Source organism: Nerophis ophidion, linkage group LG26 (assembly GCF_033978795.1).
Source record: "Nerophis ophidion isolate RoL-2023_Sa linkage group LG26, RoL_Noph_v1.0, whole genome shotgun sequence".
Taxonomy (NCBI): domain Eukaryota; kingdom Metazoa; phylum Chordata; class Actinopteri; order Syngnathiformes; family Syngnathidae; genus Nerophis; species Nerophis ophidion.
In genome coordinates this window covers 30136033-30150277 of record NC_084636.1, presented here as the reverse complement: position 1 = coordinate 30150277, position 14245 = coordinate 30136033, and the positions used below count along the sequence as shown (strand labels likewise).

General features: G+C 41.4%; 2 protein-coding genes across 6 annotated transcripts in view; both read right to left on the bottom strand.

Annotated features, from left to right (window-relative positions):
* The window catches only part of LOC133543754 (LIM homeobox transcription factor 1-alpha-like), a 48459-nt gene extending 41741 nt beyond the window's left edge, over window positions 1-6718 (bottom strand). Inside the window, exons 1-2 of one of the 2 annotated variants that reach the window (XM_061888525.1) lie at window positions 3827-6718; window positions 3509-3692 (exon numbers count right to left, since the gene is read on the bottom strand). In XM_061888525.1, coding sequence (XP_061744509.1) covers window positions 3509-3692; window positions 3827-4022 — 380 coding nt within the window. In that variant the 5' untranslated portion in view covers window positions 4023-6718. The remainder of the gene's footprint in view (window positions 1-3508; window positions 3693-3826) is intronic. The other variant, XM_061888526.1, reaches the window with a different exon arrangement.
* Window positions 6719-8096: 1378 nt separating this feature from the next.
* rxrgb (retinoid X receptor, gamma b) overlaps window positions 8097-14245 on the bottom strand; it is a 169801-nt gene continuing 163652 nt past the window's right edge. For all 4 annotated transcript variants that reach the window (XM_061888522.1, XM_061888523.1, XM_061888521.1 and 1 more), the window contains 3 exons: window positions 12127-12218; window positions 8615-8720; window positions 8097-8532 (listed from right to left, as the gene is read on the bottom strand). In XM_061888522.1, the coding sequence (XP_061744506.1) occupies window positions 8385-8532; window positions 8615-8720; window positions 12127-12218 (346 nt within the window). In that variant the 3' untranslated portion in view covers window positions 8097-8384. The remainder of the gene's footprint in view (window positions 8533-8614; window positions 8721-12126; window positions 12219-14245) is intronic.

Sequence of the window (14245 nt, the reverse complement as noted above, 5' to 3'; positions counted from 1 at the left end):
AAGTACCGAAAAGTATCGAAATAATTTAAAAATACCGATACCAAAATATCGTACTTGGTTGCAGTGGTGTAAAAGTGCACTTATAGATGCAAAACACAATAGTGAACATTCTCGTTCAAAAACGTTAGCGGCAATCATACTGAGCTTTATCATCTTTATAAAGGCAGAATACATGTGTAAATAAGCCAATGTGTATTAACAAAATGTAATAACTAGCCATCCATTTCCTACCGCTTGTCCCTTTCGGGGTCGCGGGGGGCGCTGGCGCCTATCTCAGCTAAAATCGGGCGGAAGGCGGTGTACACCCTGGACAAGTCGCCACCTCATCGCAGGGCCAACACAGATAGACAGACAACATTCACACTCACATTCACACACTAGGGTCAATTTAGTGTTGCCAATCAACCTATCCCCAGGTGCATGTCTTTGGAAGTGGGAGGAAGCCGGAGTACCCGGAGGGAACCCACGCATTCACGGGGAGAACATGCAAACTCCACACAGAAATATCCCGAGCCCGGGATTGAACCCTGACTACTCAGGACCTTCGTATTGTGAGGCAGACGCACTAACCCCTCTGCCACCGTGAAACCCTAAAATTGGTTTTATTCATTTTTGTTTGACTACTTTTGGATTGTTTTGTGTCATGTTTGTGTGTCCTCTCAATTGGTCCGTTGATTGCAATTCTGAGTGTTGCTGGGCCGGGTTCGGTTTTGGAATTTAGAATTGTATTATTGTGTATTATTTTGTTGGATTGATTAATAAAAAAAAAAGTTACACAATATGTTACTGCATACGTCAGCAGCTAAATTAGGAGCCTTTGTTTGCTTACTTATTAATAAAAGACAAGTTGTCCTGTATGTTCACTATTTTATTTAAGGACAAACTTGCAATAAGAAACAGATGTTTATTGTACCCTAAGATTTTTTGTTAAAATAAAGCCAATAATGCTATTTTTTTGTGGTCCCCTTTAGTCAGAAAATTACCGAATGTGCTGGTGTTATTCTATTGTTGTTGTTGTTATTGTATTTGCTGTTGTTTTTTTTTGTCTCTCTGTCTAATCCCCCTCTTATCCCCACAATTTCCCCCACTGTCTTCCTTTTTTTTCTCTTTCTATCCCCTCCTGCTCCGGCCCGGCTGCACCAAATGATAATATAAATACATTTATCCATCCATTTTCTACCGCTTATTCCCTTTCGGGGTCGCGGGGGGCGCTGGCGCCTATCTCAGCTACAATCGGGCGGAAGGCAGGGTACACCCTGGACAAGTCGCCACCTCATCGCAGGGCCAACACAGATAGACAGACAACATTCACACTCACATTCAAACACTAGGGACCAATTTAGTGTTGCCAATCAACCTATCCCCAGGTGCATGTCTTTGGGAGTGGAAGGAAGCCGGAGTACCCGGAGGGAACCCACGCAGTCACGGGGAGAACATGCAAACTCCACACAGAAAGATCCCGAGCCCGGGATTGAACCTTGACTACCCAGGACCTTCGTATTGTGAGGCAGACGCACTAACCCCTCTGCCACCGTGAAGCCCTAAAATTGATTTTATTCATTTTTGTTTGACTACTTCTGGATTGTTTTGTGTCATGTTTGTGTGTCCTCTCAATTGGTCCGTTGATTGCAATTCCGAGTGTTGCTGGGCCGGGTTCGGTTTTGGAATTTAGAATTGTATTATTGTGTATTATTTTGTTGGATTGATTAATAAAAAAAAAAGTTACACAATATGTTACTGCATACGTCAGCAGCTAAATTAGGAGCCTTTGTTTGCTTACTTACTAATAAAAGACAAGTTGTCCTGTATGTTCACTATTTTATTTAAGGACAAACTTGCAATAAGAAACATATGTTTATTGTGCCCTAAGATTTTTTGTTAAAATAAAGCCAATAATGCTGTTTTTTGTGGTCCCCTTTAGTCAGAAAAGTACCGAATGTGCTGCTGTTATTCTATTGTTGTTGTTGTTATTGTATTTGCTGTTGGTTTTTTTTGTCTCTCTGTCTAATCACCCTCTTATCCCCACAATTTCCCCCACTGTCTTCCTTTTTTTTCTCTTACTATCCCCTCCTGCTCCGGCCCGGCTGCACCAAATGATAATATAAATACATGTATCCATCCATTTTCTATCCACTTATTCCCTTGTGGGGTCGCGGGGGGCGCTGGCGCCTATCTCAGCTACAATCGGGCGGAAGGCAGGGTACACCCTGGACAAGTCGCCACCTCATCGCAGGGCCAACACAGATAGACAGACAACATTCACACACTAGGGCCAATTTAGTGTTGCCAATCAACCTATCCCCAGGTGCATGTCTTTGGAAGTGGGAGGAAGCCGGAGTACCCGGAGGGAACCCACGCATTCACGGGGAGAACATGCAAACTCCACACAGAAAGATCCCGAGCCCGGGATTGAACCCTGACTACTCAGGACCTTCGTATTGTGAGGCAGACGCACTAACCCCTCTTCCACCGTGAAGCCCTAAAATGGATTTTATTCATTTTTGTTTGACTACTTTTGGATTGTTTTGTGTCATGTTTGTGTGTCCTCTCAATTGGTCCGTTGATTGCAATTCTGAGTGTTGCTGGGCCGGGTTCGGTTTTGGAATTTAGAATTGTATTATTGTGTATTATTTTGTTGGATTGATTAATAAAAAAAAAGTTACACAATATGTTACTGCATATGTCAGCAGCTAAATTAGGAGCCTTTGTTTGCTTACTTACTAATAAAAGAAAAGTTGTCCTGTATGTTCACTATTTTATTTAAGGACAAACTTGCAATAAGAAACATATGTTTATTGTACCCTAAGATTTTTTGTTAAAATAAAGCCAATAATGCTATTTTTTTGTGGTCCCCTTTAGTCAGAAAAGTACCGAATGTGCTGCTGTTATTCTATTGTTGTTGTTGTTATTGTATTTGCTGTTGTTTTTTTTTTGTCTCTCTGTCTAATCCCCCTTTTATCCCCACAATTTCCCCCACTGTCTTCCTTTTTTTTCTCTTTCTATCCCCTCTTGCTCCGGCCCGGCTGCACCAAAAGATAATATAAATACATTTAATAAAGTCAAATCCAAATAAGGCAACAAGAGAAGTATCCTACACTTCTCTTTTGTAAAGTAAATCTGAACAGCCGATATGGGCATCTACATCAACTATATGATTTGCCTGAAAAGCTGGACAGGACCAAAAAAAAAAAAAAAAAGAAAAGTACCGAAAGTATCGAAATAATTTAATAATATTGGTATCGGGACAACACGAGGTTTGCAGTGGTGGAAATAGTGAATATTCTCGTTCAAAAATTTTAGCGTCAATCAAACTGGGCATTATCATATTTATAAAGGCACAATAAATGTGTAAATAAGCCAATGTGTCATAACAAAATGTAATAACCATGCAAAACTAATTTATTTTCACTAGTATAGTGAAAGTGCAGCATTTGAAAGTGTTTCAAGTGTCTATAATACCCCCAAAAAATGAGTACAATTTAGTAAAAAAAAAAAAGTGAGCACTCACTCTGCGTAGTGTCTCTTGCAGTACAGTCGCTGGTCCCGCACGAAGCACGAGTGGCGCAGCGCGTCCCCGCACGCCGCACAGCGAGCACACGCTTCGTGCCAGAGGCCGTTGGTGGTGACCTGGAGCAGGAACCTGTTTGTGATGGGCCTGTGGCAGCCCGCACAAACGGGCCTGTGCTGCATGTCTACAAAAAGAAATGCACCACACGTTTGTTTACAATAAATTATAAAAAAAAAAAATTAAATTAAAAAAAAGTCCAGTGCAACAACTATTTCATCAATTTAAGGAAGCAATTCATGTGGAAAAATATGTCTGTACCTTTTTTTTTTTTTTTTAAATGTGAGTCTTCCTCTTTAGAGCATATCCAGCTGGTGCAAAGCTGCTGCTGCTTCTCCTTCTCCAACTTTCTTATCCCCTCTTTGGACTTTCCATCAATTAGCCTGACAACGGGACAAGCAGAGAGATAGAAAAAGAGAGAAAGAGAGAGAGAGAGAGAGAGAGAGACTTGCTCCATGTGAAGATACAATTACCTTTCTTTACCAGAACACCACCCCCAAGCCTGGCACGGCTGGCGCTCTCTGGTGGTCAACAGTGGAACTACACATAACAATTGGCCTGTCACCATACTTGCCAACCTTGAGGCCTCCGATTTCGGGAGGCGTGGTTGGGGCGGGGGGCGTGGTTAAGAGGAGAGTGTATATTTACAGCCAATATTTTTATCCGTCCATATATACCGCTTATTCCCTTTTGGGGTCGCGGGGAGCGCTGGCGCCTATCTCAGCTATAATCGGGCGGAAGGCGGGGTACACCCTGGACAAGTCGCCACCTCATCGCAGGGCCAACACAGATAGACAGACAACATTCACACTCACATTCACACACTAGGGCCAATTTAGTGTTGCCAATCAACCTATCCCCAGGTGCATGTCTTTGGAAGTGGGAGGAAGCCGGAGTACCCGGAGGGAACCCACGCATTCACGGGAAGGACATGCAAACTCCACACAGAAAGATCCCGAGCCTGGATTTGAACCCAGGACTGCAGGACCTTCGTATTGTGAGGCAGACGCACTAACCCCTCTGTCACCGTGCTGCCCCAATATTTTTATATTGGCTGTAATTAATATATATATTAAAGACCTACTGAAATGAGATGTTCTTATTTAAACGGGGATAGCAGGTCCATTCTATGTGTCATACTTGATCGTTTTGCGATATTGCCATATTTTTGCTGAAAGGATTTAGTAGAGAACATCCACGATAAAGTTCGCAACTTTTGGTCGCTAATAAAAAAAGCCTTGCCTGTACCGGAAGTAGCAGACGATGTGCGTGTGACTTCACGGGTCGTGGAGTTCCTCACATCTGAACATTGTTTACAATCATGGCCACCAGCAGCGAGAGCGATTCGGACCGAGAAAGCGACGATTTCCCCATTAATTTGAGCGAGGATGAAAGATTCGTGGATGAGGAATGTTAGAGTGAAGAACTCGAAAAAAAAAAGGTGAGGGCAGTGGGAGTGATTCAGATGTTATTAGACACATTTACTAGGATAATTCTGGAAAATCCCTTATCTGCTTATTGGGTTACTAGTGTTTTCAATCAATCAATCAATGTTTATTTATATAGCCCCAAATCACAAATGTCTCAAAGGACTGCACAAATCATTATGACTACAACATCCTCGGAAGAACCCACAAAAGGGCAAGGAAAACTCACACCCAGTGGGCAGGGAGAATTCACATCCAGTGGGACGCCAGTGACAATGCTGACTATGAGAAACCTTGGAGAGGACCTCAGATGTGGGCAACCCCCCCCCCTCTAGGGGACCGAAAGCAATGGATGTCAAGCGGATCTAACATGATGCTGCGAAAGTTCAATCCATAGTGGCTCCAACACAGCCGCGAGAGTTCAGTCCAAAGCGGATCCAAGACAGCAGCGAGAGTCCCGTCCACAGGAGACCATCTCAAGCGGAGGCGGATCAGCAGCGTAGAGATGTCCCCAACCGATACAGGCGAGCGGTCCATCCTGGGTCCCGACGAGCGGTCCATCCTGGGTCTCGACTCTGGACAGCCAGTACTTCATCCATGGTCATCGGACCGGACCCCCTCCACAAGGGAGGGGGGGACATAGGAGAAAGAAAAGAAGCGGCAGATCAACTGGTCTAAAAAGGAGGTCTATTTAAAGGCTAGAGTATACAGATGAGTTTTAAGGTGAGACTTAAATGCTTCTACTGAGGTAGCATCTCGAACTGTTACCGGGAGGGCATTCCAGAGTACTGGAGCCCGAACGGAAAACGCTCTATAGCCCGCAGACTTAGTTTTAGTGAGATTATATGGTACCTGAAAGTCTTAGGGGTGTGGTGACCGCCAGTGTCTCCGAGGGAAGCCACGTTTCTCGACGAGGCGAAGCGAAGGCAGCCGTTGGGGCCAGGCTGAGCTTTTTTCCCCTTCCTCCTCGGTGTAAGCAACCCACGTTCGGGGGCGGCCGGTCGGACGAGGCAAGAGAGTCCGTAGCTGCCTCTTTGACAGGAGCACGAGGATTTGTGATATTGCCATATTTTTGCTGAAAGGATTTAGTAGAGAACATCCACGATAAAGTTCACAACTTTTGGTCGCTAACAGAAAAGCCCTGCCTTTATCGGAAGTCGCAGACGATGACATAACCCGTTGATGGCTCCTCACATATTCACATTGTTTTTAATGGGAGCCTCCAACAAAAAGAGCTATTCGAACCGAGAAAACGACAATTCCCCCATTAATTTGAGCGAGAATGAAAGATTCATGTTTGAGGATAGTGATAGCGACGGACTAGAAAAAAGAAAAAAAAAGTTTAAAAAAAAAACGCGATTGCATTGGGACGGATTCAGACGTTTTTAGACACATTTACTAGGATAATTCTGGGAAATCCCTTATCTTTCTATTGTGTTGCTAGTGTTTTAGTGAGTTTAACAGTACCTGATAGTCGGAGGCGTGTGTCCACGGGTGTCTTGACGCGCAGTGTCTCAGGGAAGTCGACGGCAGCTTTATGGACGGCGCAAGCTCAGCTGATCTCCGATAAGAGGCGACTTTTTACCACAATTTTCTCACCGAAACCTGCTGGTTGACATTCGGTCAGGATCCATGTTCGCTTGACCGCTCTGATCCATAGTAAAGTTTCACCTCCGGGAATTTTAAACAAGGAATCACCGTTTGTTTGTGTGGCTAAAAGCTAACGCTTCCTAACTCCATCTTTCTACTTTGACTTCTCCAATATTAATTGAACAAATTGCAAAAGATTCAGCAACACAGATCTCCAAAATACTGTGTAATTATGCGGTTAAAGCAGACAACTTTTAACTGTGTGTGTGTAGCGCTCATATTTCCTGACAGTCCGTGACGTCACGCGTACAAGTCATCATTACGCGACGTTTTCAAGAAGAAACTCCCGGGAAATTTAAAATTGCAATTTAGTAAACTAAAAATGCCGTATTGGCATGTGTTGCAATGTTAATATTTCATCATTGATATATAAACTATCAGACTGTGTGGTGGGTAGTAGTGGCTTTCAGTAAGCCTTTAATATATATATATATATATATATATATATATATATATATATATATATATATATATGTGTGTGTGTGTATGAAATACTTAACTTTCAGTGAATTCTAGCAATATATATTTATTTTATTATATATATAAACAAAATAAATAGTTTAATTTCAGACGGCACCTATCAAATACACAGTAATAAAAACACAGTTGTTCTACTAACTGTACTGTGCTTGCTGGGTACTAAAAAAACAACAACACTTACCTTTCACTATTTGAGTAACGTCACTTCCGAGTTTCCAGAAGATGGCGCCAGTATGTGCTTTGCCCTGCCGTCTCTCGCTGTCAGCTCCGTGTCGGGCCCGACCTGGATTAGCTGCGCCCTTGGACGTGGTGCTGGCCCCCGCCAGGTTCGGTCTTGTGAACGCAAGATCTTTGACAAACAAAAGGTTTATCCTGAAGGATTTCTTCACTTCCCGCGGGCGGCGAACTTGACTTCCTCTGTGTGACGGAAACATGGCTGAGAGCCGGTGAGTCCGCCCCTCTTAATGAACTCCTGCCTCCGGAGTGAAGTGAAGTTAATTATATTTATATAGCGCTTTTCTCTAGTGACTCAAAGCGCTGTACATAGTGAAACCCAATATCTAAGCTACATTTCAAACCAGTGTGGGTGGCACTGGGAGCAGGTGGGTAAAGTCCCTTGCCCAAGGACACGACGGCAGTGACTAGGATGGCGGAAGCGGGAATCGAACCTGCAGCCCTCAAGTTGCTGGCACGGCCGTGTTCCTACTTTAATTCTCCGCGGTCGTCCGGTCGAAAAGGAGGATTGTTAGCAGTCGTTTTTAAAAATGACTTTAAATGCCGTCAGATCCGCCTGCAAGCTTCCTTTTCAAGCTTCGAACTGTGCATGTTTGAGCTGGAGGGGGCGTGGCCTCCAGCCCCAGCTGAATTTTGGGAGAAAATTTCTTCCGGGAGAGGCACTGAATTTCGGCAGTCTCCCGGAAAATCCGGGAAGGTTGGCGAGTATGCCTGTCATTCAAAAGATGGCCCCAAAAAAATAGTGATTTTTATTTTTATTTAATACAATTACTCTATGAATAAAATCTGATTCCTTTTCAAATGTTGCCTGAATAAACTATTTACAAATGAATGCTATTCAAACCGTCCTCCATAATTTGAGATATAATTACAGTTTTTTGTTTTTTTTCCGGGGGGAATTGTTATAAAATCTTCAACTTTACAATTTAAGAGTCTTTTGTCCCCGTCCTCCCAAAGTCATCTTGACATGGCTGACGAAGTGAGGGAGGGAGGGCAGCTATTTACAAGTGAGGGCGGGAGGGCAGGGGTCATGTGATCTGATGCGGCGCCTCCAGCATCTCCATGAGGAAGGTGTCTATGGGCGTGTCCCCGATCAGCTTGAAGAAGAACAGGTGCTCCAAGCACTTGAGGCCGATGGAGCGCAGGGCGGGCAGTCGGAGCAGGAGCTTGGCGAACCTGACCCAAACAATATACTAAGTCAATACAGTATCGCTTATTTCGCCAGAATGTGCGCCGCTCTTGTGGTTTTCTTTTATACCTGCCCGGTTGGTCTGGATATTTCTGTTTGGTGTAGGACTCCAGTGAGGCGTAGACCTTTTCTCTCAGTCCCTCCACCTCCATTGGGTTTGACAGACCTTTCGCATCTGATAGAATCAATTGGAAGCAGGAGTTAACTGGAGAGCCAAACTTTAACACTCATACTGTATCAAACAACTTTGTAAACAACATGACTTCGATAATGAAATAGGGCCTGATCTACTAAGATCCAGCTAACGAGTGCTAAAACTATAACTGTAGTGGGCGCGTTGCATATGATCTACTCCCGGTAACAGTTCGAGATGCCGCCACAGTAGAAGTATTTAAGTCTCACCTTAAAACTCATTTGTATACTATAGCCTTTAAATAGAATCCCTTTTTAGACCAGTTGATCTGCCGTTTCTTTTCTTTTTCTCCTATGTCCCACTCTCCCTTGTGGAGGGGGTCCGGTCCGATCCGGTGGCCATGTACTGCTCGCCCGTGTATCGGCTGGGGACATCTCTGCGCTGCTGATCCGCCTCCGCTTGGGATGGTTTCCTGCTGGCTCCGCTGTGAACGGGACTCTCGCTGCTGTGTTGGATCCGCTTTGGACTGGACTCTCGCGATCCATTATGGATTGAACTTTCACAGTATTATGTTAGACCCGCTCGACATCCATTGCTTTCCTCCTCTCCAAGGTTCTCATAGTCATCATTGTCACCGACGTCCCACTGGGTGTGAGTTTTCCTTGCCCTTATGTGGGCCTACCGAGGATGTCGTAGTGGTTTGTGCAGCCCTTTGAGACACTAGTGATTTAGGGCTATATGAGTAAACATTGATTGATTGATTGAGTAAAAAAAACAAAACCAACGAATACAATGATTTGCAAATCGTTTTCAACTTATATTCAATTGAATGGACTGGAAAGACAAAATATTTAAGGTTCGAACTGAGAAACTTTTTTTTTCTTCCAAATAATCATTAAATTAGAATTTAATGGCATGTTTTAATTTTTCCTGTCTTTGTTTCCTGTCAGCGCTCTTATTTTGTCTGTTTCCTGTTTTTTCTCCCTGAGCGCTGTTTCCCCCTGGCCACACCTGGTGTTAATCAGCCCACACCTATTTTTACCTGCTTTGTCCTCCAGTCAGTGCTGGATTATTGTCGCTCCTACTGGTTGTTTGTCACCACTATCTGTCCATGTCATTAATACTTCGTTGTAGCTGTGTCTACTTTTGTTCACTTTGCTCATGCCATAGTTCCTTCTTGTCACAGTAAGTGTTTTGTTCATAGCCTAGTTTGTTATCCACCTCGTGCGCACCTTTTGTTAGTACCCTTTTGTTTGTTCTTGTTTTAGTATTTAAATTAAAACATGTTTTCTTACTCTATGCCTGCCTCCTCTGCATCGTGGGGTTCGTCACAAACTCAATTTGACAAACACATTGCAAAAAAGTTGGCACAGGGGCATTTTTACCACTGTGTTACATGGCCTTTCCTTTTAACGACATTCAGTAAACGTTTGGGAACTGAGAAGACCAATTTTTTAAGCTTTTCAGGTGGAATTCTTTACCATTCTTTCTTGATGTACAGCTTAAGTTGTTCCACAGTCTGGGGGTCTCCGGTATTTTAAGCTTCATATTGCGCCACACATTGTCAATGGGAGACAGGTCTGGACTACAGGCAGGCCAGTCTAGTACCGGCACTCTTTTACTATGAAGCCACGCTGTTGTAACATGTGGCTTGGCATTGTCTTGCTGAAATAAGCAGGGGCGTCAATGATAACGTTGCTTGAATGACAACATATGTTGCTCCAAAACCTGTATGTACCTTTCAGCATTAATGGGGCCTTCCCAGGTGTGCACGTTACCCATGCCTTGGGCACAAACACACCCCCATACCATCACGGATGCTGGCTTTTGAACTTTGCGCCTATAACAATCCGGATAGTTATTTTCCTCTTTGTTCCGGAAGACACAATGTCCATAGTTTCCAAAAACAATTTGAAATGTAGACTTGCCAGACCAGAGAACACTTTTCCTCTTTGCATAAGTCCATCTCAGATGGCGGCGTTTCTGGGTGTTGTTGATAAATAGCTTTCGCTTTGCACAGTAGAGTTTTAACTTGCACTTACAGATGTAAAGACAAACTGTAGTTACTGACAGTGGTTTGTTTTCTGAAGTGTTCCTGAGCCCATGTGGGGATATCCTTTACACACTGATGTCAGTTTTTGATGCAGTACTGCCTGAGGGATCAAAGGTCCGTAATATCATCGCTTACAGTGATTTCTCCAGATTCTTTGAACCTTTTGATGATATTTCGGACCGTAGATGGTGAAATCCCTAAATTCCTTGCAATAGCTGGTTGAGAAATGTTGTTCTTAAACTGTTCGACAATTTGCTCACGCATTTGTTCACAAAGTGGTGACTCTCGCCCCATCCTTGTTTGTGAATGACTGAGCATTTCATGGAAGCTGCTTTTATACCCAATCATGGCACCCACCTATTCCCAATTAGCCTGTTGGATGTTCCAAATAAGTGTTTGATGAGCGTTCCTCAACTTTCTCAGTCTTTTTTGCCAGTTGTGCCAGCTTTTTTTAAATATGTTGCAGGCATCAAATTCCAAATGAGCTGATATTTGCAAAAAAATAACAAAGTTTACCAGTTTGAGCGTTAAGTATCTTGTCTTTGCAGTCTATTCAACTGAATATAAGTTGAAAAGGATTTGCAAATCATTGTATTCTGTTTGTATTCAAGATTTACTCAACGTCCCAACTTCACTGATTTTGGGTTTTATCAAAGCAGTCCTGCAAAGCGATCTACAAAATAATCCACTTTTTAGCGGGCTGAAATGCTAGCGTGTGCTGGAATGATTCAGAGAGAATATCTGTAATCCTTTTGGGTAATGTTAAGATGTTCAATGCCAACAAACAATCATTCCTAATAGAAAACACTGACGTAAAGTAAGGCTACATGTTTCCATAATGTGCTAGCTTGGTGCTAATTTACATTGGCTTTTCCATTGACATGCTACTGATTAGCATGGACTATTTTACGTGGCGTGTACAACACCTTCGAATTTGGTAATCAAAACTAGAACTGAAACACAACTGGTGTGTAATAAGTACAATACTTACATGACAAACATTGTAAGGCACAATGTAAGATAAGACCGGCATTAGTTTAATAGCAAAGACTACTTCCTGGCTAAAGCAAAGCACAGCATATGCAGTAGTCTATAGTACACTACTGCCATCCAGTGTCTTGGAATTGCAACTGCATGCAAAGTCTACTATATAATATGTGCAAATGAGACTCAAATGTAATAAAAAACAAGATATTAAATCCTTTAAGCACATTTATTAAAATGTTATTATTCAATTAACATTTATTAACACAAACAAAATTGATTCCTAGGTATCGGTTCAAAATGTAAAAGGTATTCCTCCCAAAAATCCAATATCTCACTCCAGTAAAGGATATGTAGGTGAAATGGTGATTTGAGGAAACAACTAAGCTGGGTTTTGATGAAGGCACTGACCTGGGTTGAAGAGGACGATGGCTCGCAAACAGCCCAGCTCGGTTTTATCCATCTGCATGTCTTTCATTTTGGACACCAGCTCCGTTAGGACCCTGCAAAGGAGATCAAGCAAAAATCTACATCTCAGCAAAATGGATACCAACGTCGCTTTCAGGAACCGTAGGAACAAACACAATTCAACTTAACCCCAGAGGTCCTAACCTCGATTCAATTATTTTAAAAATAATATACTGTGAGAGAGTCCATAGTTTTCCATCCATTTTCTACCGCTTATTCCCTTTTGGGGCCACGGGGGGCGCTGGCGCCTATCTCAGCTACAATCGGGCGGAAGGCGGGGTACACCCTGGACAAGTCGCCACCTCATCGCAGGGCCAACACAGATAGACAGACAACATTCACACTCACATTCACACACTAGGGCCAATTTTTAGTGTTGCCAATCAACCTATCCCCTAGTTTTTGCATTTAAAAAAAATAACTGGTAATATTAATATTTGAATATGAAAAAACAGAAGCTTCAATATAAAAATTTATGAAAATGAAAAATTTAAATAATCTCTATTTTAAGCCCAAAAAAAAGTGCATTTATTTTTTTATTTTGAATTCACTTATGTATTTTTTTAAAATTCAACATCAAAACTTGACTTTTTCAGCAAGTATAAAAACATTTGCCCATAATTTAGCTACATGCTGTATAATAATCAGACTCTCACCAAAATGTAACTAATTATTTTGACCCACCCTGCTAAACTTTAGTGTAAACCTGTTTAGTATTTTTAATCAGTTGTATTCACTATTTTACTGTGTCAATATTATATATGTCATTAAAACAATAAAATAAGTGTTGGCCTAATGATATATGCACAACACTTTATTAGTCACGGATGTCAAACTCCTTTTAGATCGGGGGGCCCACATGGAAAAAAATCTACTCCAAAGTGGGCCGGACTGTTAAAATCACAGCACGATAAGTTAAAAATAAAGACAACTTCAGATTGTTTCTTTGTTTAAAAATAGAAAAAGCACATTCTGAAAATGTACAAATCATAAATGTTTTTTTTTTTTACACTTACATGTTGCGGTTAATAGCATTCTTCCTTTATTTGTCGCTATTTATACTTTTTGAATAAAATATGTCATGATGTTCATCAGTCAACTCATTGTCAATCCATCAAAATAATATAAATTATATCAAAATCAAATTACAGGATATTATTTATGTATTTTGATCATTTTCCTCGACTGATGTACTAACATCATCTACAACAGGGGTGTCCAAACTTTTTCCAATGAAACGGGAAAATTAAAGCATGCGGGGGCCATTTTGATATTTTTCATTTTCTAAGCATAACAAAATATATGGCTCTTTAAAATGTATTTTACCTTTAGGGGTCCCGGGGACCATAAAGGGTCTCAGTTATTAAAATGTTAAAAATAAGTCAAATTTGTATTATTATTTTTTATTCAACGCTTACAGTAAGTCTCTATATCAACTTAAAACAAATAAAAAATAAATGTTATATGGCATTTCTGTCCAAAACAACTTTTTTTTTTCATAGTAAAACTGAAATATGCAGTATTTAGAGCCCTAAAAGATCAATAATGCAGGATTTTAATCATTTTATAATTTTGAGTAATCACAGTGAAAAGATACATAAAATACTACTAAGTATATTTGGAATCCAAAAGGTGCCCCACTCAGAAAGTCATACATTTTAATTCGTTTTTTTTTTTTTTAAACTTTCAACGCTTAAGTTACCAAAACAACTTCAGATATATCTGTCAATTTTACGTTTTGACTATTATTTTGTTTGTTTTATGCTCTTTTGTCAAAGAAAACTTGGTTTTTATATGGCAACTGCACAATATATGCAATATTTACCACATACAACATATTAAAATGAAATATTTGAACTAATTGGAGCTTTGAAAATAATTCATTATAACAGGGGTGTCAAACTCAAATACAGAGCGGGCCAAAATGTTAAACCGAACAAAGCCGCGGGCCGAGGTTGAACAAATTAACCTTTTAATAGGGACCCAAACAAGTTTTGCCTTGAATATTGAACAAGCGAGGCTTATATAACTTTATAGTGACATGCAAAATCCAGTTTCAAAT